Here is a 26,931-nt window from a genome sequence, read left to right as displayed (position 1 = left end):
GTGCAACTCCAAATATCCACAATGGTTGAGACTGGGCACATTTCGGATAAAGTTTTTTTGGAGAACCGGTCATTTAAAAAAGATAGCCCAGTAGCAACAGCAAATCACTTGTAACAGTGTTTATACAACAACAAACAACAAGGGAGCTTTAAAGTTTAATTCTCACCAAAAAATAGTGGCCACCGCCAATCACCAACACTTCCCCACCATGGCGCCGCTCGTACCGGGAGCCCAAGGGTTCTGCTGCGGCCAGGAGCCCGAGGTCCGCTGCTGCTAGCACCAGGGGCCCAAGGTCTGCTGACCTGCTGCCAGCGCCGGGAGCCTGAGGTCCCCAGTCAGTTTGGCCCTGAAAAAATTTTCAGATAAATAAGGATTTCAGATATCCTCATTTATCTGAAATTTTAACAAGATTTATTTTGGATAATCGGAGTTGTACTGCATGATCAAATAATCAAACCAACGACCCAAAACATTTCACTTGAGGAACAATTTCCCATTTGACAAGGCCACTTTTCCCCCCAAAGAATGCTTAGTTATTTTAAAATAAATTAAAACAATTCCTCACCAAATCAGCCACTTTGGCCAAGTCGATCATTGAGTTAATATCATTTCCACACTCAAAAATTGAGAGTCGCCTCTTCTTGCCTATTAGAAACCAAAACACATCATTGGTCAGATTCATACAAAATGGACAAAGTCTTCTTGGCCCATCTCATCCACTCTAACCACTTTGCTGACATTTGGCCCAAATCCCTCCAAAATCATTCTTCTACCTTTCTAAGTATTCTAATTGTATCTACTTCTACCATTTCCTCTGAACCATGTTCCAAATACCCACCATCCTCTGTGTGAACAACTTGCCCCCATTAAATATTTCCCCTCACAATTTAATCCTGTCCCATCTGGTTTTTAGACATCTTTGCTCTGGCAAAAATACTTCTGATTTTTCACCTCATCTGCAGTTTTGTAGAAAGGAAAATCCTTTAGCAGTCAAAACAAGTGCTGTTTCCACATGGATTGGCATGGTGGGAATAATGTTTTGAAATTAGGAAGTACTAGAACCTGTAAAGTGTCGTCTATATTTTGATTTTTAAAAAATTATAATTGTGAACTTTGTTTGGAAGAAAGGCTCATAAAATTTGTCTGAAAGAACTCAACCCTTGCTGTAAAAACAGAATATTCCAGAAGGCTCTATAGGTGAATTCCAGTTTTAAAATTGAGCTCAAGTCTTGGAAGACACCTTGGAAAGACAAGATACAACTCTGGTTAGCAGAATCTGGCAGAAAGCCCAGAAGAAATTAATAAAGTTATTATAAACACCTGATAAGAAAATTTGTGTGCAGAACCACAGGCAATACAGAGAAATTCTGTTAAAGGGACCATGCAAGATACAAATTTGTTTACAGTTCCCAGGAACCAGAAGCCAGGGTTGCAGTGTGAAGAACCCAAGGTGGAGAAGTCTCATTGGGCTAAAGATCTCGAGCAAACAGCTCCCCTCAATGAACAGTTTAGTTGTGAGTTGAGTCAGCAAGGCAGACCGGCAACGCTTGGCAGGAGATTGGAGCCAGCCACCATAGAAGAAGCGGCTTCATCTACTAAGCAAGAGGACACAATCAAACACTGCAGGCCTCATTTGCTGACTCAAAGGTTAGTAGAACTGGAACAGGTGAATGTACCCCACTGGTGCTGTACCAAGCGAAATGGAGAAGATAGAGACTCAATCAGTGATATCTGAAAGTTCAGATGTGAATCCTGATGATAGTATTTCCAAGGTTATGAGTGCAGGAAGATCTTCAAAGGCATCTAGAGGAAGTACAGCTTTGCGTGCTTCAAGCATATCAGCTATGCATGCTAAGGTGCAAGCAGATTTGGCTACTGTCTGTGCACAACAGTGGTCAAAGAAAAGACATGTTTTAGAAGATATGGAAGCTGAAATGAAGATTCAGCAACTAAGGCAAGAAGCAGAAATCAGGAATCAGCAACTTAAGTTACAAATGGCTAGTGAAGAACAAAATAGATTATTAAATAGAGAAAATAAAAGACTAGAGCTTGAGGAGCAACATGCTATAAATATGGCCAAAGTCAAAGCATTGGCTCGGGCTTATACAAGATTTGTCACTCAAAGGGCAAGAACCTAACATTCCAGCAGAGCAATGGGTACTGTAGTCACAAGAAATTAGTATACCCGAGCACAGAGCTACGGGTGTCATTGCTAGTGCTCAATATATGGATCTTCCTGAAAGAAGAGTATTTCTAAAAAGTTCAACCTGCGAGTTGGTCATACTCAACCATTGATGTCTCTTCATGTTGCTGAAGAAACAGCGACAAGGATCTCCACCAATGCCATCACTTACATACCAAGAATACCCATTAATGCCATCACTTACAACTCAAGGTCACCAATACAGATTCAATATCTGTTTGCTCCATTCACAACAAGACAACCAATTGCAAGCCATAGAGGGCAAGACAATATATCACTCATAGCAAACCAAAATGAAATCTCTGCTATGTTAGCGTAGCAACAAGGTTCATATGGTTTACCCAAGAAGGAAATTGCAGTTTTTATTGTAAGATCCATTACAATATCTGACGTTCATGAAATCTTTTAAACATCACATTAAAAGTAATACTAAAAAGCCTAAAGATTGTCTGTATTACCTGGCACAGTTTACTGGAGGACAGGTAAAGGAATTAGTCAAAAGTTGCCAACATTTGCTTCCAGATCAAGGTTTGAAAAGAGCAAAAGAATTATTGCATCATCATTATGGCAATGAACATAAAATCACAAGGGCCCACAAGGACAAGATTCTTTCTTGACCAGTAATTAAATTGGAGAACACAAAGGCTTTACAAGCATTCTTTCTGATAGGATGCAGTAACGCAATTAGAAGTAGTGTACATTTGCAAGAGCTGAATTTGCTTGCTAATTTGTTGATTGTTGTAAATAAATTACCTTATAAGCTGAGAGACTTATGGAGAACCAAAGCTGCAGAGCTTAAAATGATTCCTGGAAGGGACGTCACTTTTGAGGATGTTGTACAATTCTTGGAATAGCATGTCTATGTTTACACCATACCAGCATTTGGAAATAATTAACACATCAATAGTTCCGAAAGACATAAAGAAGTCTAAATCATCGTCTCAACAGAAATACCTTTGTTACTGCTGTGTCATATACAAGCACAGGAAAGAACAAGGAAACAAAGGAAAAGGAAAATCAGACTGTTCAGGAAAGCTGTCTGTATTGCAAAGCATGCTTTAGAAAAATGTTCACAATTGGAGAAAAAGTCGTATGATGAGAAATTAACATTTTTAAAAAAGAGTAGCTGCTTGTGTAAAGAACACATTAGCAAAATGACTCAGTTGTGATCAATGCAGTTTAAAAACATTCCAAGTTACTGCATACTCAATGAAGTAAAGTTGAGAAGGAAGTCAAACAATCTGAATCCAAAACTAATATGACAGTCAAAGCTTTGGTTCAGACAAACAATCTTACTGGGGCCAGTGACAGACCTCTCTCAATAGTTCCTGTGCAGGTTAAAGCTAACTGAAGACCTTTGCATTTCTTGATCCAGAAAATACCACCTCTTTTTGTATTGTTGAATTAATAAATAAACTTAATCTTAATGGTAAGAGATCACAGATCTTGTTGAAGACAATGAATGATGGAAAAAAATTGAAACTAATAGGGTTTCATGTTTAGATTGCTGAATTGAATAGCACTGAATTTATCAATCTTCCAACTGTATATAGAGGACTCTGCCTTTGAATAACGTGAATATTCCATATCAGGATGATATCAAACAGTGGTATCATCTAAAAGATGTTTGCTTACCCAAGATTGAAGCTAAAATCAAAATGTACCAAAAGCTCTTGAACCTCTAGTAATGAGTAAAAATGATGGACCTCAATAGAGGATCCAAAAATACAAAACATTAATGTGAATACTATTCAAATATCTATGAAAATGATTCAATTAATTTGTTATAATTCTTCATGGTTTTGTTTAAGAAAGGCAGTAGCATGGATTTTTAGATTAAAAACTATGCTTTTAAAACTTATCAAGAAAGAGAATCTAAAGCCGCTACCCAAAAGTTGATGAGTTGGTAAATACTGAATTGGAGATCATTTGTTTTGTTAAAAAAAAGGCGTTTATAATGAAATATCAAAATTGAAGAAGAATCAAAAACAAGTCGTGTTTACAATCCAAATCCTGTTCTTGTAAATGATGTATTGAGAGTTTGAGGAAAATTGGAAAAAGCAATAATGCCAAAAATGAAACATGCAATTATCTTAGCTAAGGAATTTCATATTTCTGAATTGATTGTTCGACATATACATGAAAAAACAGGTCACGGTGATTGTAATCATGTGTTATCAGAATTACGCCAGAAATATTGATCAAAATAATTATATCAAAATGTGCTAATTGTCGACGTGCAAATACTAAACCTAGACAACAACAAATGACAGAGTTTTGCCTGATGAACCCCATTTTACATACGCGGGAGTTGATTATTTTGGTCCTTTGCAAGTAAAACAAAGATGAAGTGTTGAAAAACTATACAGAGCTGTTTTTACCTGTTTGACTATGAGAGCAATTCACACAAATGGCAATCACAAGCAATCCGATACCTTGGTATACAATTAGATAATAATCTAGGCCATCTATAGAAATTAAATTATCCATTAATGAAGAAATGACAAGATGACTTGGAACATTGGAAAGATTTACCACTAACACTGATAGGAAGGGTAAATTGCATTAAAATGAATATCTTCTCAAGGAAGATTTGGAATATTGGCCTTCATAAATTGGAGTATTGAATTCAAGAGTAGGGAGGTTATGATGAAATTGTACAAGGCATTGGTGAGGCCAAATATGAAGTACTGTGTACAGTTTTGGTCACCAAATTATAGGAAAGATATAAACAAAATAGAGAGAGTGCAGAGAAGGTTCACGAGAATGTTGACAGGATTTCAAGGTTTGAGTTACAGGGAAAAGTTGTGCAGACTAGGGTTTTTTTCTTCTCTGGAGCGTAGAAGATTGAGGGGGGACTTGATAGAGGTGTTTAAGATTTTAAAAGGGACAGAGAGTAAATGTGGATAGGCTTTTTCAATTAAGAGTGGGGGAGATTCAAATTAGAGGGCATGGTTTAAGATTGAAGGGGGAAAATTATAAGAGGAACATGAGGGGAAATTTCTTTACACAAAGGGTGGTAGGGATGTGGAATGAGCTTCCGACAGACGTGGTTGAGGCAGGATCATTGGTTACATTTAAGGAAAGACTGGATAGTTACATGGAGAGGAGAGGACCGGAGGGGTATGGACCGGGAGCTGGTCAGTGGGACTAGGAGGGTGGGGATTTGTTACGGCATGGTCTAGTAGGGCCAAACTGGCCTGTTCTGTGCTGTAAGTGGTTAAATGGTTATGGTTATATGGATACAATACCTATTTCAATCATTACCAATTCACCTAACAGAGAAATTCTTCAAGGAGCTAAAGAAAATAATAAGGAAATTCTTATGCAAAGGGGGGAAACCGAGGATAGTGCTAGATAAATTAACAAAATGGTACAAACAAGGGGGCTAACAGCTACCAAACTTCAAGAATTATTATAGAGCAGCATAATTAAGACACCTATCAGATTTTTATCAAACAAGGGAAAAATCAGATTGGACCAGATTAGAGCTAGATAAAATAGGGGAGAAGTGGAATGAAAAGGTGGTGCAACATAGGAATTCACCATTTGGAAGAAGATTCACGTAGAAAGGAAAAAAACAAATGATCAACTACCAAAATTAATATTGATGCAAAATCAACTAATTCCTTTCACAATAGATAACCTTTCCTTTAGAGAAAGAAAAGGGAGAAAAGGGATCAAAAGAATAGAAAATTGTTTTTCGGGAAATAAATTATTATCTTTTGAACAAAGTAAGTACAAATATGGTATAACTCACTGTACAATGGTTGCATACCACCAACTGAAAACCTACTTGAAGGATCTCTTACTTCTAAAATCAAAACCTTTAATGCCTCTGTGTCAATCTCAAAAAAAAAGATATTTATGTAAGATGCAAATGGAAACAACTGCAGTTTATTGCTGATTTATTTAGGAAAAGATGGATTAAAGAATATCTTTCATTATTTAAAGAGAGAAAAAAATGGACTAAATCTAAATGCATTTTTGTATGTGGAGACATTGTAATTATCATGAACGATTCTGCACCAAGAATTTCTTGGTTGCTGGGGAAAATCATGGATACAGTTCTGGACAAGAAAGGTTTTGTTCAGCAAGAGCGGATTAAAACCAAGACTTATTACCAAAATCTGTCTTTTACAAGGAGCAGAAAGTTGTGGCGGCTCACCTCTAGGCAGGCAAACCGGCCCCGCTTGTAAGCCACGCGGCGGGGCAGCCGGCCAAAATGGCGCTGTTGGGAGTGTTCCCTTCCTCCCAGCATGGGGCTCAGAAGCCTGCGTTGGGGGACCACGTGACACTCGGGTGACGTCAGCGCCCTCGAGCGCTGTTCTCAGCCAGGTCCGGGCTGGGAGTATAAGCACAGCCCAGCAGCCTGCAATAAACCAGTCTGCTCACTGAGCTCAACCCATCTGGTTGTGTGTGTGTCCTTTCAGGAGTATTATAGCTGTCGCTACAAAGTTTTGATTTCTAAGCTGATACTTACCATATTTACTTGTGTATCTCTAATAGTAATTTATTAGCTATTATAATAATTAGGTGGCGGAATGTAAAGATTAAAGCTTTGTGTTTTTGATTCTTAGTTAATTTTGTGCCTATCTCTTTAAGAAAAAGTATTGTTTGAAGTGTTACCATAGTGACTATGATGTAATACATCGTAATTTCCAGGCAGACTAAGAGCTTTCATCTCATTGTTCAATAAACTGTGTAGGAGACATGAGCGCAAGATCATTTTCTTTGAATTCTTCTCATTTCTTCTTGTATATCTCTTTAAGGTTGAATATCATTATATCCTTAAATATAGCCGAATGTTTTGTTTATTCATTGTTAAGAAAATCTTAATGTGAAGTTATGCAAAATGTTTATCCGTTTTATCAATGAATTAAGACTACATAAAGCTGCATCTACAAAGTTTGGTTTATTGGATTAATAAGATAGTAATTCAGAATATGGTCCCCAAGTTTCCTTGAAGTTGACACGTTTTGAAATTAGGAAATACTAGAACCTGGAAAGTGTCGTCTATAGATGTTGCCAGGACTTGAGAAGCTGAGTTACAGGGGGAGATTGAACAGGTTAGGACTTTATTCCTGGAGCACAGCAAAATGAGGGGTGATTTGATAGAGGTATGCAAAGTTATGAAAGGCATAGATAGGATAAATACAAGCAGGCTTTTTCCTTTGAGGTTAGGTGAGACAAGAACTAAAAGTCATGGGTAAAGGGTGAAAGGTGAACTGTTAAAGGGAAATATTGGTGAGAACTTTTTCCACTGAGAGTGGTGAGAGTGTGGAAGGAGCTGCCAGTAGAGGCAGTAGATCCAGGTACAATTCTGACATTTAAGAGAAGATTGGATAGTATATGGATAGCCATGATCCAGGTCAATGGAAGGTAGAATAAATAGTTCAGCGTGATAAGATGGACCAAAGGGCCTGTTTCTGTACTGCAGTATTCTTTGGTTCTAAATGCTGGAAGATCGAATTAATAGAGATGTGCGCCCACTGGTCCATGATGACCTGGTGCCCCAAATAGTTGATTTTCATGCTGTTTCCATTCTGTTTTCTTTTGCTAGATTTAACCTGCAAGCAAATTTCCCAGGCAAATAGTTGGGAGGCATGTGGAAGACTATGCTGTCCATTTGGACTCCATGAGAAGTCCACTGGAGCTGCCACAAGTGAATGGAAGATGCCACTACTGATGTTAATGTCAGAATAAAGCAGCAATTAAGCAGACATCAACCACCCTGCAGGCATCCATCATCCTGTCATCGCCATGCTTCCACAGATGATCCACTTCCCTCCCACCCTCCACAACGAATAGGACTGTAGGTTAATTTTTATTAATTTTATTAAATTGTTTGCATCATTACAGGGAAAAAAAATGAATAAAACAGTAATCAATTATCCATAGCTAATGATGCAAAAAATAGTACTTTTATATATTTTCTCCCCATCCCTCCCCCACCCAAAAGTAAAAGAAAGAAACACCTACCTTTTAATATAAAATAATAGACAATTATTAATTGAATTTCAAAATTACGGGGGCGTGGCAAGATGGCGTAAGGAACAGACGTGCCTTCCAGTCCTCTCCTGACTCTTTGTTATTGTTTTGTCTATAAGTGCCCGTTAAAACTTTTTAAAAGTCTAGAAATAGTTAGAGGTGTTGAATTAGTTTCTAATGGTACAACAGCTGAAAAGAAGTAAAAAAAACGGCAACAGATCGTTAAGAAACTGCATTTCCCAAGGTTATCTAAGCCTACCTGTATATAAGAAGCCAGGACTCAGCGTGGAACGGATCCAGGAAGAGAGGTACAAGATTCAGTAACGGAGCTCCGCTCTTCATCGGTAGGGCTCTTTAAAGATGGCGCCTGGCAGCCCTTGGAACAAAGGGCTAGCCAGGCGCGTGAATCAACGCCCGCTGTGAGCGCTGTCAGTGAATCCTTGACAGCTAGAACAGCTGGGACACTGCCAGCTGAAGACCCGACTTTGCAAAGACGTTCACCGATTGATGTAGCGGTGGCGCTGTGAAATGCACCACCAGTAATGAAGACTTCAACAGACATCGATGTAATGAAGGCATTTGATATAATATGGGTTAAGGATAACCCTGGCCATCAGCCTCTAGATACTGTTGAGAAGGTTGTGGCAGGGGTTTCCACACGCAGTCATACTGTAAGAAAAGCAGTTAAACCAAGGGAAGGAATAGAAGACCCTTTGGCTACACAGAAACAGCAGGATCCTACTGTGCCTGAATCTATCCTATTAGATATGCTTATTAAGAATCTTGAATCTAAGTTATCCTCTACAATAAAAGAAATAGGTAAGGCTTTAGTTCAAGTTAATACTAAGCTTAATACTTTGGTGGACATTAATACCCAACAGATGGTTGATTATGGAGCTTTTAAGCTTGAAACGAGTGAAAGACTTGATGTTTGTGACCAAAGCATAGACGAGGTACGAGATCAAATACAAGATGTAAATAAAACAATTGAAACTTTACAAATTCAGAATAAAAATTTAGCGAAAAAGGTTATTTGGAGAATCAATCTAGACGGAATAATATAAAAATTGTTGGTTTGCCAGAAGATATGGAAGGATCAGATCCAAGAAAATTTTTCACTGAATGGATTCCACAAGTGTTAGGACAAGATAAGTTTGCGGAAGGCTTATATTGGAACGTACCCATAGAGCTTTGAGAAGAAAGCCTTTTCCAGGACAAAATCCAAGACCTGTTCTGGTTCGTTGTTTAAATTATTATGATAGAGAGATAATTCTGCATGTGGCTATAAGAAATGCACAACAAAGAAGATCTCCCTTGATGGCTCAGAACAATCATGTATGTTTTTTATCCGGATTTGAGTCAAGAAGTTATGTCTCAACGTGAATTTAATCCTGTGAAAGAAATGTTGTGGAAAAAAGGATATAAAGCAACATTTAGATACCCTGCAGTATTGAAGATTTTTCAAGATGGCTATCAACCAAAATTTTTCGATAACCCTAAAGAAGCTATGGACTTTGCTCAATTGTTGTCAATTACGCAATTTCAGGAAAGACGTAGTCCACCACGGTCTCCAAGGAGAGTGGAGTCGCAAGATGGGAACCAAATTCCAAGAAGAAATGGAGACAATGGTGGTCGGAGTGATAAAGCTGATTTAAAAAAAAAAAAATTTTCCTGAGAAGATTTTAGATAATGATGATAGTTTAATGTGAAACGGGAGTTGGGAGAGGGAGCTGGGCTGGCATCATTTTCCAGAAGTCATCAGCTACGTGTGAGTTATCTCACACCCAATACCTTGTGGGAGATACCGCATTGAGCGGTTGAGACAGGAGGAGGTGGTTGCAACCTCCTACCTGTTTTTTTCATTAATTTTTGGATTAAGGAGTGAAGTTTTTTTTAATTATTATCTTTAATTTTTCTTTTCTTTTTGTAGTTTTAGGAGGGGATAAGGGGAGGGGGTGTTTTTCTTTATTTTCCTTTCTTTTTTTTCTCTTCTTTTTCTTTGTGTTGTAAGTAATGTCTAAACTGAAGTTTGCCTCTTAATGTTCAGGGTTTAAATAATCCTATTAAGCGTAAGAAAGTACTTGCTTACTTAAAAAAAATTAAAAGTTGATGTGGGCTTTTTTGCAGGAAACTCATTTAACAGATAAGGAACATTTTAAACTTAAACATGAGTGGGTTGGACAAGTTTTCTATTCTTCATTTAATTCAAACGCGAAAAGAGTGGCAATTCTGGTGCATAAGAATTTACCATTTCAGTTACAGAATTAAGAGAAAAATGGAGGAAGATTATTAAAACTGAATTGTACAATTTTTAATGAGGCTTGGACTCTGCTTGATGTTTATGCTCCAAATGTTGAAGATACAGCTTTTATTGTAGATGTGTCTTTATTACTTGGACAAGCAAACTCTAATGTGATGATTGGGGGAGATTCAAATGTGGTATTGGAGCCTTTATTGGACAAGTATCCAAGAGTAATTAATAAATCTAAGATGGCAGTACAAGTGACTAATATGATGAAAGATTTGAATTTAGTTGACATCTGGCGAAGACAATCCTACAGAGAAAGATTTTTCTTTTTATTCTTCACGTCATAATTCCTTTTCAAGAATTGATTATTTTTTAATCTCAACACATTTGCAGGATAAGGTTATATCTGTGGATTATAAGGCAAGGTTGGTCTCAGATAATTCATTATTATTATTAGAATATCAGAGTTCACAAGATGTTCAGAGAATTTCAAGATGGAGATTTAACACTATGTTATTACAAAAACCAGAATTTATTAGTTATTTAAAAAAACAAATTGAGGATTTTATTAGTAATAATGTTAACGCTGTTTCCAGGCATTTTGTTTTATGGGACGCAATGAAAGCTTTTTTACGAGGTCAAATTATTAGTTATGCATCCAAAGTAAAGAAAGAAAGAATGAGAGAGATTGAAGATTTAGAGAAAAAGATAACTGTTAGTGAAAAAGAATTTCAAAAAAATGCCACTGAAATGCAAAAGAACCAGTTAACTAATTTAAAATTAAACTATAATGAATTACAAACATATCGATTTGAATGTTTAATGAATCGAACTAAACGTAAGTTTTATGAATGGGGCGAGAAAGCTCAAAGTTTTATCATGGCAGTTAAAAAAAGAACAATTATCCAGGATTATACCAGTAATTAGAAAAAAATCAGGTATTGCTTTTAGACAAAAAGAAATTAATGAGGAATTTTGCAATTTTTATAAAAAATTATATAAATAATTTTATATATATAAATATATAAAAATTATATATAAATATATATAAATTATATATTTTTTGAAAAATATTAATTTGCCACAGCTGAATCAAGAAGATAGACAAGACTCTGCTTGATGAGCAGAGTTGGATAAATATTTTACAGAAAATGAAATTGAAATGGCCATAAGAGATATGCCAAATGGAAAGGCTCCCGGTGAAGATGGGTTTTCTATAGAATTTTATAAAACTTTTTATGTTGATATATCTTCTATTTATAAGAATGTAATACAGCAAATTTATAAAACTTTTCAATTACCTGAATCTTGTTCTAATGCAATAATTACGGTTATACCAAAAAAAGATAAAGATCCTTTACAGGCTTCTTCTTATCGACCAATATCGTTGTTAAACGTAGATTATAAAATTGTAGCTAAAGTTATGGCTAATAGATTGGCTCAATATTTACCTAAAATAATACATAAAGATCAAACAGGATTTATAAAAAACAGATATGCGTCTGATAATATTTTGCGACTAATTACTTTGATAAATAAATTTAAATCTCAAATGAATTATCCAATAGTGGTTTCATTAGATGCAGAAAAGGCTTTTGATAGAGTGGAATGGAAGTTTTTATTTAAAGTACTTGAGAAATTTTGTTTTGGTTTTTCGTTTATTGGATTGATAAAGGCTTTATATAATAGTCCGAAGGCTAGAGTTGCTACTAATGGATAGATCTCAGAATCTTTTGATTTAACAAGGTCTACTAGACAAGGATGTCCATTGTCACCTGCTTTATTTGCTTTAGCTATTGAACCTTTGGCACAGTTAATACGTCAAAATGAAAATGTTAAGGGTTTTGAATGAGGAACATAAGGTTCATTTATTTGCAGATGATGTTTTATTATACCTGGTGGACCCTGATATTTCTTTACCAGCAATTCAAGAATCTTTAGAAAATTATGGTCAATTATCTGGCTATAAGGTAAATTGGGCTAAAAGTGAGATTTTGTCAATTTGTAAAGATGATTATTCGATATATAAAAAATTACGAAATTGAAGTGGACAAAACAAATTAAATATTTGGGAATTAATGTCAATACAGAATATCAAGATTTATATTCAATTAATTACTTTCCCTTAATAAAAAAGATTAAACTAGACTTGATTAAGTGGAAGGACTTACCTTTAGGTTTATTGGGGAGGATTAATACTATAAAAATGAATATTTTTCCTCGGATGCAATATTTATTTCAATCAATTCCTTATTTAAAAAAAAAGTTTTTTTAAGGATTTATATAAAGCAGTTAGAGAATTTTTATGGAAGGGAAAATTTCCGAGGGTAGCAATGAAAAAATTTATGAGGGACTTTCAATTTGGAGGTTTGAGATTACCTAATTTTCAATATTATTATGAGGCAGCTTAATTTAAATTTCTTAGTGCACTAATGAATATGGAGGATCCGCCCAGTTGGGCAAAGATAGAACTGGCAGTTATTTTAGAAAAATCTCCACATGAATTTTTGTTTTGATGGAATAAAAATTTGTTACGAACTTATGATGTACCAATATTGAAACATTTATTGAATCTATAGACGAGTAAAGTTGATAAAATGGGGCTCAAAAATAAATGGTCTGGGCGATTGCCATTATATAATAATCAACTTGTTCCTTTTACGGTCTCCAATATCACTTTGAAACAATGGGAAAGGAAAGGAATAAAAAACTTATCTCATTGTTTTTTTGAAGGACATTTTTGTTCTTTTGAGGAATTACAAAGGAAATTTGGTATTAGTGGAAATTCTGTATTTGTGTACTATCAGTTAAGATCATTTGTAAAACAGATATGTGGTCGGCAAATGACTTTATTGCCTGAAACTAGCTTTGAGAAATATGTACTTTCAATACCAAAAAAGGGGTATATATCTGATTTGTATTGTATTCTACAAGAAAATGAAAGTAAGAAAGATTGGGATAAAGATAAGTTGAAATGGGAAAAAGAATTTAGGTTCTACAATAGCTGAAGAAGCTTGGATGGAAATTTGTCAAAACAGTATTCGGAAATTGATTAATGCTAGATTAGCGATGATTAATTATAATTTTATACATCAATTATAATTAACACCAGAAAAATTTTAAAAATTTGGTCTTAGTAAGTCAGATTGTTGTTTTCGTTGTGACCAGACAGCTAGTACTTTTTTACATGCTGTCTGGTCCTGTGACCGATTGCAACAGTTTTGGAAAGGTATTCAATCTATATTTAATAGATTATATAATATTTGTGTTGTATTAGATCCTGATATATTTTTATTAGGGAATATGCAACCATTAATTGATTTAGGATTAAATAATTATCAGATTTCTTTTATCTATTTAGCTTTAGTAGTGGCCAAGAAATGTATAGCGTTTACTTGGAAAGATAGAAATATACCAACTTTGGACAGGTTGTATTTAGAGATGAAGTCTTGTTTGATTATGGAAAGGATATCTTTTTCAATCCAAGATAAGATGTCTTTTTATAAGTTGAAGTGGACTCCATTTGTTAAGTATATGCAATTAAGTTTGATTTAAGTATGCTCTTAGATGTGATATTTTAGATCTGATACATTTTTTTTAAATTATTTTTATTTGTCATATTTTCCTTTTTTTTGTGTGTGTTTTTTTTAAATACATAATATTATTAATTTTACTAATTCTTCACTCTTTATTTTGGGGGAGGGGAAGGGTGGGTTTTTTATAAATATATATAGATTTTTAGTTGTTGTATATGTAGGGGGGGTTAGATTGAATTAAGTTAGGTTATTAATGTTGTATTGTAATTATATTTTATTTCATATCTTTTCTTTAAATGTAATCTTTTTTTTAATTCCTGTGATAAAACCTTTAAATAAAGTTTTAAAAAAAAGAATTTAAAAATTACTAATTAAGAGGAGTGGATAAGATAAAAGAGGTGGACGGAAAATTATCCATAAAATCCATATATGGTTTCCAAATACTATGAAAAATTCAACTCGATTCCTTAAACTATACGCAATTTTTTCCAAAGGTATTCAATTTCCCATCTCATTATACCATCTACTTAATAACACTTCTCGATCATCTATGCAATTCTTTGTAGTTGCTATTGCAATACTTAAAAAAAAATGTTGTTGGTATTTGTCCAATTTCAATTTTATATTGTTTTCATAAATACCTCTAAGTAAAAATATTCTTGGATCCTTTGGTATAATTTGTCCTAATAATAAACTCAGTTCATTCCAAAACCTTTCCACTTTTTCACAAGATCACATTGAATGCAAAGAAGTCCCTATTTCTTTTGCACATTGAAAACACTTATTTGAATAATTAGGATTAAGTCCATTTAACTTATGTGGAATATAATACAATTGATGAAGAAAGTTATATTGAACCATTTGATACCTAACGTAGCTATAGGTTAATTGAGTGTGATTAGATGACGCGAGCTTCAATGACCAGAATTGGCATCTACTGTGTGGTAAATAAAATTTATTTTTAAAACTACACTTACCTGAAATTATCGTGACTGGACCCTTGATCTCTGTTAATCTTTGTTTGGTGAAGTTTTGAATCAGACACCGGATTAAAGTACTCTTTCCCACCTTTGGAGGTCCCACGACAACCACCACAAAAGGCGGGGGCTCCAATGGTGTCCGGTCAACCAAAGGAATATGGTGCTTTTTCGTTTTCAAATCTTGTGCTCTGATAAATTAAATTGTTTACTATTATTACATATTCACTTTCAAATTTAACATTAGTTACTGTGCAGATTGCTTATCTACATCATTATCTTTGGTATTTTTTTAAGCCAAGTGCATGACTACACTTTCTCGCATTGCATTTCAATTTTCCACTTCTCTGCCCAGAGAAGCCTCCCTGCTTCCTCACTGACATCCGAAGAACTCCACTAGCAACTGGCAGCCAACCAGAATAGGACCCCTGTATTCTGATTCTCTGCTTCCTGCCAATCAGCTAACGCTCTCCCAGCTACTATGTTTCCTGGTATACCGTGGGCTCTTAAGTTATTAAGTAGCCTTGTGTGCAGCACCTTATGAAATGCCTTCTGAAAATTCAAATACACATCTACTGCATCTCCTTTATCCAGCCACTTCTTCAAAGAATTCCAAGCAAGATTGCCCCTCAAGGAAGCCATGCTGCCTTTGGCCTATGTCATCACATGTCTCCAAGTGCTCCATAACTTCATCCTCAATAAATGACTGCAACATCTTCCCAACCACTGATATCAGGCGAACTGGGCTTTAATTGGGCTTTAATTTCCTTTCTGCTGCCTCCTTCCCTTCATGAATGGTGGGGTGACATATACAATTTTCAAATCCTCCAGAATCATACTAGAATATATTAATTCCTGAAAGATTATTACCAATCTCTCCCCCATCTCAACGGTTACTTCTTCCAGAACCCAAGGGTGCAATCCCTCTGGTTTGAGAGACCCTTCAGCTTTCTGAGCACTTTCTCCATGGAAGTGGTAACTGCAATCCCTTCCCTTCCCTAATGTGGCCTGGATGAGAGAGCATCAGCTACAAGGAGAGATTGAACAAATTGGATGCTGATCTTTTCGGGATACTGAGGACATCATAGATAAGAGCTTTAGTGAGGTGGGCTCACCAAAGGTGCAAGCAGGGAGGAGCAGGGTTTAGGGTGCAGTGTCAGAGGGAAGCAACCTCTGTGGCCGACCCCTCAGTAACAAGTGGACTATTTTGGACACTGGTGGGGGCGATGACCAACCAGGAATAAGTCACAGCAACCATGCCTCTGACACAGAGGCTTTGAGGCTCATTTGAGTAGGGGGAGAAAGGAAACCAAAAGTGATAGGGGACCCAATAGTTAAGAGGGAATAACAGGAGATACTGTGACCAAGATTGCAACACTTGGATTGTACAATCACACTGTCTGCAGTCTTTTTTTGCTTAAGTTGCATTATTGTGTGCAGTTTTATGAGGGATTAGGGAAATGGAATCATGGGAAAATTGGACAAACAAGGCCTGCTTTCCATAGAGCACTGGAGGTTGAGAGGGGAAATTCTCGAGTTCTGTAAAATCACATGAAGCATAGATAGTGAATTGTCTTTTTCCTGAAGTGATAGAATCTATGACACTACTGTGAGGGGTGAGATTATGTAGGGGTATGAGAGGACATCAGATTGTCATGGGCATGTGGAATGAGCTGCCAGACAAATGGGGAAGGCAGGAACAGCTTCCTCACAGGAATATATTGGTCCTGATTTCTGACACTCAGGCCTTCAAATGACTCCAACCCAATAACAGCCCCTCTGAATTTACTCTCTTCTACTCCTGCCAAACAAAGGTAATTGGTCTTCCCACTGAGGTCCAGTCTTAATCATCTTAAAATGTCGGTAACTGTGTTCACTTTTTCATGAATTATTCATTTTCATGCAGCATTTTTCAAACGTCCTCTCTTTCTCTCCTTCATGACTTCTCTCCAACATCCCCATTCGTCAATGAGTTTGAATCCCTCTCAACAGCTCCATCTTATTAAGCAGCCTTTAATGCGGCACCTTATCAAAGGCCTTCTGAAAATCCAAATCCTCAACATCCACGAGGTATTTCAGAACCTCGTCCTTGAGGATCGACTCTAATAACTTTCCATCTGTTCAAATTTTTCTTAAAATATTAAAATTTAACCTGCATTCACCACTTCAGCTGGCAGCTCATTCCATACTCCCCCCACTCTGTGTGAAAAAGTTTTCTCTAATGTTCCCCTAAACCGTTCCCCTTTCAACCATAGCCAATGTCCTCTGGTTTGCATCTCACCTACCCTCAGCAGAAAAAGCCAACTTGCATTTATTCTATCTACACCCATCATAATTTTGTATACCTCTCAAATCTCCCCTCATTCTTCTATGCTCCAGGGAATAAAATCCTAACTAGTTTATCCTTTCCCTATAATTCAACTCCTGGCAACCTCCTAGTAAATTTTCTCTGCTCTCTTACAATCTTATTTATATATTTCCTGTAGTTAGGTGACCCAAACTGCACACAAATTTGGCCTCATTAATGTCTCATACAACTATACATAACATCCCAACACCTGTACTCAATAATTTTTGAAGGCTCAAGATCTCTTTATGACTTTATGTACCTGTGACTCAACTTTCAAGAAATCAAGTATTCCCAGATCCCTCTGTTTTACTGCACATCTCTCTTAAACTTACTCCTCGACGCCTTAAACACACACTTTTGACCCGAGGAAAATATTCTGACTGTCCATCCTACTTTTGTAAACTTCTACATAGTCGCCCCTCAGCCTCCAGAGAAAATAATCCAAGTTTTTGGAATCTCTCCCCATAACTCACTCTCTAAACCAGGCAGTATCTTGGTAAACCTCTTGTGAACCATTTCTAAAGCCTCCATATCCTATCTGGAAAGGGTGACAACTGTACACAGTATTCCAAGTGTAACCTAACCATATGTTTCTATAGCTGCAACACGCCTTCCTTCCTTTTATACTCAGTGCTCTGCCCAATAAAGCCAAGCATCCCACAAATTACCCTATCTACTTGCATGACCACTTTCAAAAACCTATAGACCTGGGCCCCCAGATCCTTCTGCACATCAATGCATTGAAGACCCTACTATTAAATGTTTACCTCCCAAAATGCAACACTTGTCTGGATTAAACTCCACCGGCCATTTCTCTGCCCAGATTTGTAACTGGTCTGCACCCTGTCGACTTTTACACTTGCATCTTATCTCATGAATTGGCAGGGTAAGGGTCAAGTGTGAAACCAAATTAGTCTGAAAGTCCGTGTGAAATGAAATCATTTCGTGCCATGGATAGACTGCCTTGACCCCAAATGTAATCGCCGGCATCTGAAGACATCGGCAATCCAATTAGCCAAGTGTGAAACTGGGAATTACATTCCAGGTCAGAAATAACACTAGTTTTTGTGTGAGTGCAGGAACATGAAGGAAAGAAAAGATTAAAATGAATGTATAAACCTTGTCGTGGGAAAGTCGTAGCGGAGAGAGAGGAAAGTTGTAGCAATAACAGACAATTTATAAACGACACGGGAAAGTTGGTAGCACTATCATGCAAAATACCGTGAGTAAAAGCAGTAACGGGCCTGGCCTCCCAGAATTCCATGCAGCAGGGAAAGGGCTGTATGCACAGAGCACTCATGGAGGAGTTTCTATGCTGCACAGAATTTTGTGAGGGCAGGTCCGCCATTGTTTTCTCCTAGTCTTTATAAATTGTGCACGATGGTGTAACCAACTTTCCCACGCTGTTTAAAAATTGTCCGCTATTGCTAGCACTTTCCCAACATCCCTTATAAAGGTATAAGGAACTGGAGGGCTCATACTGTGGTGTACATAAAGCTTAATTATGTTATAATTATGCATGATTAATTTTGTTCAAATGTAAAATCATAATACATTGATCATGATTTAGGGCAGGTCCACCATCACTCAATGCGTCATGATGTCACCAGTAGCAGGTAAAACACTCTATCCCTGGGGAAGGCTCGAGGTGAACATGAAAGCATGCAGTGTCCCAGTTAAGAGTGGGCAAAGGTGAACAGCAAAAACACTATTCCTAAATGGGACACTGTATGGCCAATTTACTGGAACGCATTCGTAAAGAAAGGCTTATGATAGTCGAATCCACTGCCCATCAACTACAATTCCACCAATCCAAACTTACTTACCCACCCACCTGCCTTTTCATCTAAGTTACATATCTAAACACAAGGAACACACTGATCCCTGCAGAAATTTGCTGTTCATGGGATTCCAGTCAGAAATACACCCTTTCACCATGACCCTCTGTCTTCTCTGCACCAGCCAAACTATCAATTCAACATGGATCCCATACATCTCTACTTTCTAGACCTACCGTAAGGAACTTTGTCAAATGTCTTTTAAAAATCCATGCAACATCCACCGCCTTACACTCAATCAACCATGCCACCCCTTCCAAAAAACTCAAATTGGGAAAGACATCATCTGCCCCTCAAAAAGCCATGTTGACAGCCCCTATCAGACTGTGTAAAAAAATACCAAAATGCTGGAAAAACTCAGCCAGTCTTTCAGCATCCATAAATCACAATCACAGCATCTGCAGACTTCCGTGGTTCCCTCATCCGACTATGACTTCCCGAATGTGTGCAACACCTCTCCAATAGTTTCCCTATCACAGATGGGGTGCTCACTCTCCTAGAATTACCTGAACAAGGGGAAGGAAAAGTCTTATTGGACTTTTCCTATCACTCGTGAGGAGGCAAAAATCTTTGCCCCAGCAAACTCTTCACTTATCTCTTTCAATAACCAGGGATGTAGCCAAACAGGCCCAGGAGACTTGACCACTGTAATGCTCCTCAAAAAGCCTATTTCTGGATCTCAACTTGCCTTAGCACAAACATTCTCCACGTTCTTTTCCTCGGTTAAAGACTCATAAAAAGTACTCATTTAGTACCTCTCACACTCCCTCTCCTGCCAAGCATAAATTCCCTTGAATGTCTTGTCATCCTCTTGTTTTTAAGCACAAATACCTTGGGAATTACTTTAACCCTGCTCACCATAAATGCCTCATGACCCATTTAGACTTCCTAATGTCCTGCTTGAGCACTTTTTCTGCAATCTTTATATTCTCCATGGCCTTATCTGATTATAGCTTCCCAAACCTTGCAGATGCCTCCTTTATTTTTTTGACAAAGTTAATCAACTCTCTGGTTATCCAAGGAAGCTGGTCCATCCTTCAAATTGGAACATGGACAAATGGGTTGATCCTTAAGCAACTGCCATGTGTCAATGATGGGCCTGCCCCAATGACAGCTGCTCCCAATTTACCCCCTCTTACTCCTGTCTAATTTTTCCTCCTTGTTTACAACAAAATTTAAGGAAGAGTGATTATTTCTCACCTCATAAATCTCTTTTAAACTTTCCCTCTCTCACCTTAAGCCTATTTGATTCCTGTCTACCAAATCTGCACTCGTCATAATTTGATGCCACTCAGCCTCCAACATGAGAAGAAAACAATCAAAGTTTCTGAACCACTCCTTATACCCAACGCTCTGTAATCAGGGTTAGGCCAAACGCAAGCACATGAACATTGAATTTTGCAATTTTACATAACCACCACTCTAATCTGGCACTAATGTTTGCACCTGCTCTGCTCCTGAACTTGCTGTCCTCAAGTAAAACATGAAAGTCTGCAGGCGCTGTGATTATAATTAAAAAAAAACCACAGGCAATGGAGAAACTCAGCCAGTCTTGCTGCATCCAGACGAGGTAAAGATTATTACCACGGTTTCAGGCCTGAGCCGCTCCTCAAGGTGGGAGGGCTTGAGGAAGGGCTCAGACCCAAAATGTCGGTAGTATATCTTTAGCTCCTCTGGATGCTGCAAGACTGGCTGAGTTTCTCCAGCATCCTTGTGTTTTCACTTTTCTCTTAGGCCTGCCCCACTGCTCCAATGTCTCCTTCCCGGTTTCTCCACTTCTCCCACCTTCATTTAGCCAGTAGCTAATTATCTTTTGGGCCTCCCCCTCCTCCCTTTACAGCTTACTGTAACCCTCTCCCACCTTTGTCTCAAAAAAATCGACTGTCGATTTCTTTCCAAGGATGCTGCCTGACCAACCAGCCCTGCCACTGTTCCTTGCTTGCTCCAGATTCCAGCATCTGCAGGCCTAGGGTTTCTGCAACCAAGATGGTGCTCTCACCTGTGGAAGGTTTTAGCCATGCGCACTGCAGACTTCACCGTAAATGCCTTTGGATTCCGCTCCCTGGCGCTCTCTTCATCTCTGGTACCCATGTGCTTCAGACGCCGCTGCTTTTTCCTCTCTGCTTTGGGCCCGCTGTGCTTCTGACGATGCATCTTGTTGCACATCTCCATGGTTTTCTTTTTGAAGTAACTGAAAAGCATGAAATCTTTCATCATCCAGCTTGTCACCATTACCAATCTTGTGTCGCATAATTCCCACTATAAGCCTCTCAGTCACCCCCATGTCACCCACCAACACTCGCGCATATACACAACTGGTAGAAGCACTGCCTCAGTGTCCCAATAACCCATTCTCTAATGTCATCTCCACATAACCCTGCGAGATTCCTGGTGGTGCTCAGGCTTCCTCCCATATCCCCAGAACATGTAGGTCAGTTGTCCACTGTGAGTGGATGAGTGGGAGATCCTCACAGTGAGAGGATGGGAATGTGGGTAACAAAATGATTTGAGGGAGGATTAATATAAAACATAGGTGCCTGATGTTTGGTGTGGACTCAGTGGGATGAGAGGCTACTTCCTTTCCAGTTATGACCAGGGGTTCATGCCTGTGAAACAGCCCTGTTTTGGCAGCGTTAATTCCTATCCCACCAAGAGAGGACCGATCTGCTGAAGACAACGATTCTCAGCACTGCAGATCACTACACCTGTGGAAGTGCCAGATTCCAGCCTCACTGAGCATCCATTTCAATGTTGTACAGATCTACAACTACCTTGGCCTCAATTCCATCATCTTCCCCCTCTCTCCTTCACCCACCCTCATCACCTTCTTAGAACATCGAACGTAGAAGGCCACAGTACAGAAACAGTTTCTTTGACAAATTATTCTTGTATCACCCGTCATGCCATCTAACAGCACATAGTCTCTTCTCCCCAATTCCCGCCTGTCAAGTGCCTGCTGAAATGTTGCTGTCGTATCTGCTTCCACCATTTCCCCTGGAAGTGCATTCCAGGCACTTATCATTCGCTGTGTGAAACATACACATTATAGACCAACTTACTTCCAGAGTCCATCTAGGCCATTCACAATTTCATACACTTTTATCTAATTGCCCCTCAGCCTCTGACACCCGAGAGGAAACTTTTCCTTGTAGCTAATACTTCTCTAATCCAAGCAACATCATGTGAATATCTTAACCTCTCTACAAATTCCATATTCTTTCTGTAATGTGCAATGAACTACATGCAATGTGGCCCAAACTACATTTTATACAGACTGCAACACAACTTCCTGACTTTCAAACACAACCATCTTCTTGAATTGCCACCTTGAGCTATAAACTTGCTTTTCAACATCCCTCTGGACTGGAAAACTTCAAACAGCCCTGCATTTACTACCAGTTCTCCTCCTACTTTTGACCTCCCAAATGCATCACCTCACTTGTCGAAATTGAAGTCCATCTGCCATATTTCCAAATAGCCATGTCCTGTGCTTTCTTTGACAAACTTCCTCAGTATCCACAACTCTGCTAACTTTTGACTGGTCACAACACTCAATCTCTGCCATTACCAATTAGCCAAGGCAACTTTTAAATTCAACCTATCAACTCTGTAAATCCCATGTACCGGAGGGCAGTGTTGCTATAGAAAGCAGAGAGGGAAAGGGAAGACGCCACTCACTCCTGGATCCACTCATCCCTTCACACTAATTGCCTCCTTGGTACCTACAGCTGTGACCACAAGCATTATACTTGCACGCCCTCCGTCACCACTATTCAGGGTCCCAAACAGTTCGAAGTGACGCAGCACTTCACTTGTGAATCTGGAGTGGTCATCCAGTGCTCCCAAAGTGGCCTTCTCTACACAAGGGAGACAACACAGACTGGGAGATCGTTTCATTGAGCACCTGTGCTCTGTCCGCTGCAATCATCAACCATTTTAATTCCACACACCATTGCCACACCAACATGTCTGTCAAAATTTATGCACTGCCAAACTAAGCCCACCTGCAAATTAGAGGAACAACATTTTATAATCCTTCTTGGCAGTCTCTAAGCAGACAGCATTAATATCAACCTCCAATTTCTGTAGCACCCCTACACTGGACTCTCTTTCCCTAGCCATCTGTTTCCTTTCCTCTTCCCCCCAACCCTTCCACTGCTAACTGCTCCCCCCATCACCTCAGCCTTTTTAAAAAAAAATCCAGTATCCACTTATTTATGTACAAAAGTGCCGGAGAAACTCAGCAGGTCCCACAGTATCCATACAAAGTAAATATATATAAAACCATCATTTCAGGCCTGAGGAAAAAAAAATTCAAGATTCAGTTTATTGTCATGTAATAAAGACAGTGCAATATTACATGGAATTTGTCAGGCAGATAGATTTACCACTGGCAGAAATTCATTGAAGCACCTCTTACAGTCAGAGAGAAGCAAAAGAGAATCCCCCCCCCCCCCCCACCGAGTCTACGAGTGACAATGGATTTGTCCCCAGCACTGCTGCAGCCCCCACAACCACACACAGTCCAGTGCAAACCATTGCAACTCCAGATCTAAACCTCTGATATGATCAGAGCCCTTGGGCTCCCAGATCTGATACCCCTTTAGTCACAATCTGGTGTGAATCCCTCAACTGCAGTCACAAGCAGCCTGTGTGCTTTTTCAACCATAGTCACCATCTCATGGGTCATCTCCTCTGCTTCTCCTTCTCAAATGGGAAGTGGCATCACCGTTTTCTGGCGCCCTGCGCCAGTCCTCCGCTCCCTCGGAGTCTGTAACCACTCACGGCTGCTGCTGATCATAGGCGCAGACCCCACAGTTACAGAATTTTTAAATAAAACTACCGTCAGGTCCATTTATAGGACTGTACGGAGCTGATGGCAGTTGGACTGGGTGGATGGACCCTGAATGAGCACTGTGACTCCGCTCGCGGGTCCTCAGCGCTGCTGTTACAGCAGCCCACCACTTTGGAGGAGGGGGGCGAAGGAAGAAATGGCAAGGGAGGAGTACAAACCAACAGGCTAAAGGTGGAAAGATAAGGAAAGGTGAGAATTGAATGAGGGAGCGAAAGGAAACGAGACATCGGGAAAGGGAGTGATGGGGGTGGGGCAGGGCCTAACTGAAACTGTCGACCCACCTGGTTGTTGGGTACCCAAATGTCTCAGTTTGGTGGTGCCTGTGACCATGAACAGACATGGTGGCATGGGTATAAGGTTGGGAATTGAAAGGGATTGCTTCTGAGGATCCCCACTATTGCAGAGGTCAGAGCGAAGGTACTCAATGAAACAATCTCCCAGTCTGCATCCAGAAGTGCTCTTCCCTTCTGCTCCCCTCGCTCCCTCCCTCATGCTTTCCTCCATTCACCCCTGCCCTATCTATCCATGTGACCACAGGAGTTGCTCCACTTGCGCCCACACCTCCTCCTTCACCACCATTCAAGGTCCCAAACAGTCCTCTGAGTGAAGCAACATTTCACTTGTGAATATGGAGGGGTCATCTACTGCATTTAGTCTCCTCTATTTTAGAGACACTGGGTGCAGAATTGGAGATGGCTTCGTTGACTCTCTCTGCAGTACAGTAATAGCGGGGGCAACAGATTTCAATATTTCTGCCCCATTCCCATGTCTGTCCACGATCTTGTGCTCTGCCAATCCAAATTGTCCCACAAATTGGAGGTCAACACCTCATATTCTGTCCGAGCACCCTCCAACCAAATGGCATTAACATCCACTTCTCCGGTTTCCATAAACCGCCCCCCCCCCCCTTCCTCTTTCCCTGTCCCTCTACCTCCCACGATCAATTCTCAGCTTTGCTCTCCTGCCCGCATCCACCTGTGGCCTCTCAGCTCTCACCTGTGCTCCTCCCACTTGCATTTTGCTCATATATTAACGAAGGGGTCAGGCCCCAAACATTGGTTATGGATCTTAACCTCTTATGGATGCTGTGGGACCTGAGTTTCTCTCGAACCTTTTTGTATTACCTGTTAGTCTGCACTTCCTCTTCCCCACCTTTTTATCCTGGTGCCTGCCTGTCTTTTTTCTTAGTCCTGATGAAGACCCTCGGCCCAAAACATTGGACATCCTTTAATTCCTATGGATACAATGTGACCGCTGAGTTTCTCCAGCATACATGTGTATCACACCTAACCTCATGAATCCTCTCTAAACACACCGCATTGCTTGTCCCCAATGCCTCTCGCACCTCAAGAAACAAGATTAGCCAATGATGGAATCTTGTGCTAACAGAGAATTGAATTGAATATAGAGAGAAAGGGTGAGTCAACTTTTAGGGTCAGGTCATTATTGATGTTCCCTACATCTTGGTTCCCGTTGGGCAAACCCTGATCCTCTTCAAATCATCACCACTTCCTGATCTTTCTCCAACATCGACACCAATCACGTCAACCACACCTCATCAATCTCCCCTATCTATCATCGCCTACCTCCCTTCCACCCTGGGACCCGCTCCCCCCTCCCTCACTCCCTCCCTTCCACCCTGGGACCCGCTCCCCCGTCCCTCACTCCCTCCCTCCCTGGGACCCTCTCCCCCGGGACCCCCTCTCCCCCGGGACCCCCTCTCCCCCGGGACCCCCTCTCCCCCGGGACCCCCTCTCCCCCCCCCGACCCCCCCCCTCCCTCCTCCCTCCTCCCTCCCCCCCCCTCCCTCCCTCCCTCCCTCCCCCCCCCCTCCCTCCCTCCCTCCCTCCCCCCCCCCCTCCCTCCCTCCCTCCCTGGGAACCCCAACCCCTCCCTCCCTCCCTCCCTGGGAACCCCAACCCCTCCCTCCCTCCCTCCCTGGGAACCCCAACCCCTCCCTCCCTCCCTCCCTGGGAACCCCAACCCCTCCCTCCCTCCCTCCCTGGGAACCCCAACCCCTCCCTCCCTCCCTGGGAACCCCAACCCCTCCCTCCCTCCCTGGGAACCCCAACCCCTCCCTCCCTCCCTGGGAACCCCAACCCCTCCCTCCCTCCCTGGGAACCCCAACCCCTCCCTCCCTCCCTGGGAACCCCAACCCCCCCCTCCCTCCCTCCCTGGGAACCCCAACCCCTCCCTCCCTCCCTCCCTGGGAACCCCAACCCCTCCCTCCCTCCCTCCCTGGGAACCCCAACCCCTCCCTCCCTCCCTCCCTGGGAACCCCAACCCCTCCCTCCCTCCCTGGGAACCCCAACCCCTCCCTCCCTCCCTGGGAACCCCAAACCCTCCCTCCCTGGGACCCTCTCTCCCTCCCACGTCTCACCAGGACCCCGTCGCCACACCAGGACCCCGTCACCGCCTCCCCAGGACCCCGTCACCGCCTCCCCAGGACCCCGTCACCGCCTCCCTGACCCCTCCACCCCCATTTCCATCTCCCGACCCCGACCCCGACCTCACCGCGCCTCCACGTGCAGACACGCCAGACAGTTCCAAGCGCGCCGGAAGTGGCGTGTCCTTCGCTGCAGTTCTTCCTCCGCCCGCCGACCCCGATGTTTTGTTCCAGGAGGAACAACTCCTGCAGTGACTCGAGGCTGGCAATTGCTAGCTGTCTGTAGCGCAAGTCCCCACCTCGAGGGGTTCGGGGACTGGTGAGGTGGGGACTTGCGCTGCAGACAGCTGGCAATTGCCACAATGTGAACTCTCTTCAGGCAATGGCTCTGGGGAAGGGGCCAGAGAGGAGGGGTTCGGGGACCGGTCTCTCCGGCCGCTTCCCCAGAGCCATTGGCTGAAGAGAGTTCACCCCCAAACAATATTCGGTTCTGGATGGGATGGAACAGGAAAGGTGCAGATGCGTTAGCCCATGTTGGAACCAAGGG

The 26,931-nt window shown here is 40.5% G+C and overlaps 1 protein-coding gene across 3 annotated transcripts in view; it reads right to left on the bottom strand.

Annotated features, from left to right (window-relative positions):
* Positions 1–26,588, bottom strand: part of bms1 (BMS1 ribosome biogenesis factor) — a 165,970-nt gene extending 139,382 nt beyond the window's left edge. Inside the window, exons 1-4 of one of the 3 annotated variants that reach the window (XM_069885875.1) lie at positions 26,513–26,588; positions 21,143–21,334; positions 14,956–15,146; positions 566–645 (exon numbers count right to left, since the gene is read on the bottom strand). In XM_069885875.1, coding sequence (XP_069741976.1) covers positions 566–645; positions 14,956–15,146; positions 21,143–21,315 — 444 coding nt within the window. In that variant the 5' untranslated portion in view covers positions 21,316–21,334; positions 26,513–26,588. Of the gene's footprint in view, positions 1–565; positions 646–14,955; positions 15,147–21,142; positions 21,335–25,122; positions 25,419–25,458; positions 25,513–26,512 lie in introns of those variants that run through there. The other 2 variants (XM_069885876.1, XM_069885877.1) reach the window with 2 other exon arrangements.
* Between the last annotated feature and the right edge of the window lie 343 nt (positions 26,589–26,931).

This window comes from Narcine bancroftii, chromosome 6 (assembly GCF_036971445.1).
Source record: "Narcine bancroftii isolate sNarBan1 chromosome 6, sNarBan1.hap1, whole genome shotgun sequence".
NCBI lineage: Eukaryota > Metazoa > Chordata > Chondrichthyes > Torpediniformes > Narcinidae > Narcine > Narcine bancroftii.
This window is presented reverse-complemented; position numbering and strand designations above follow the sequence as displayed.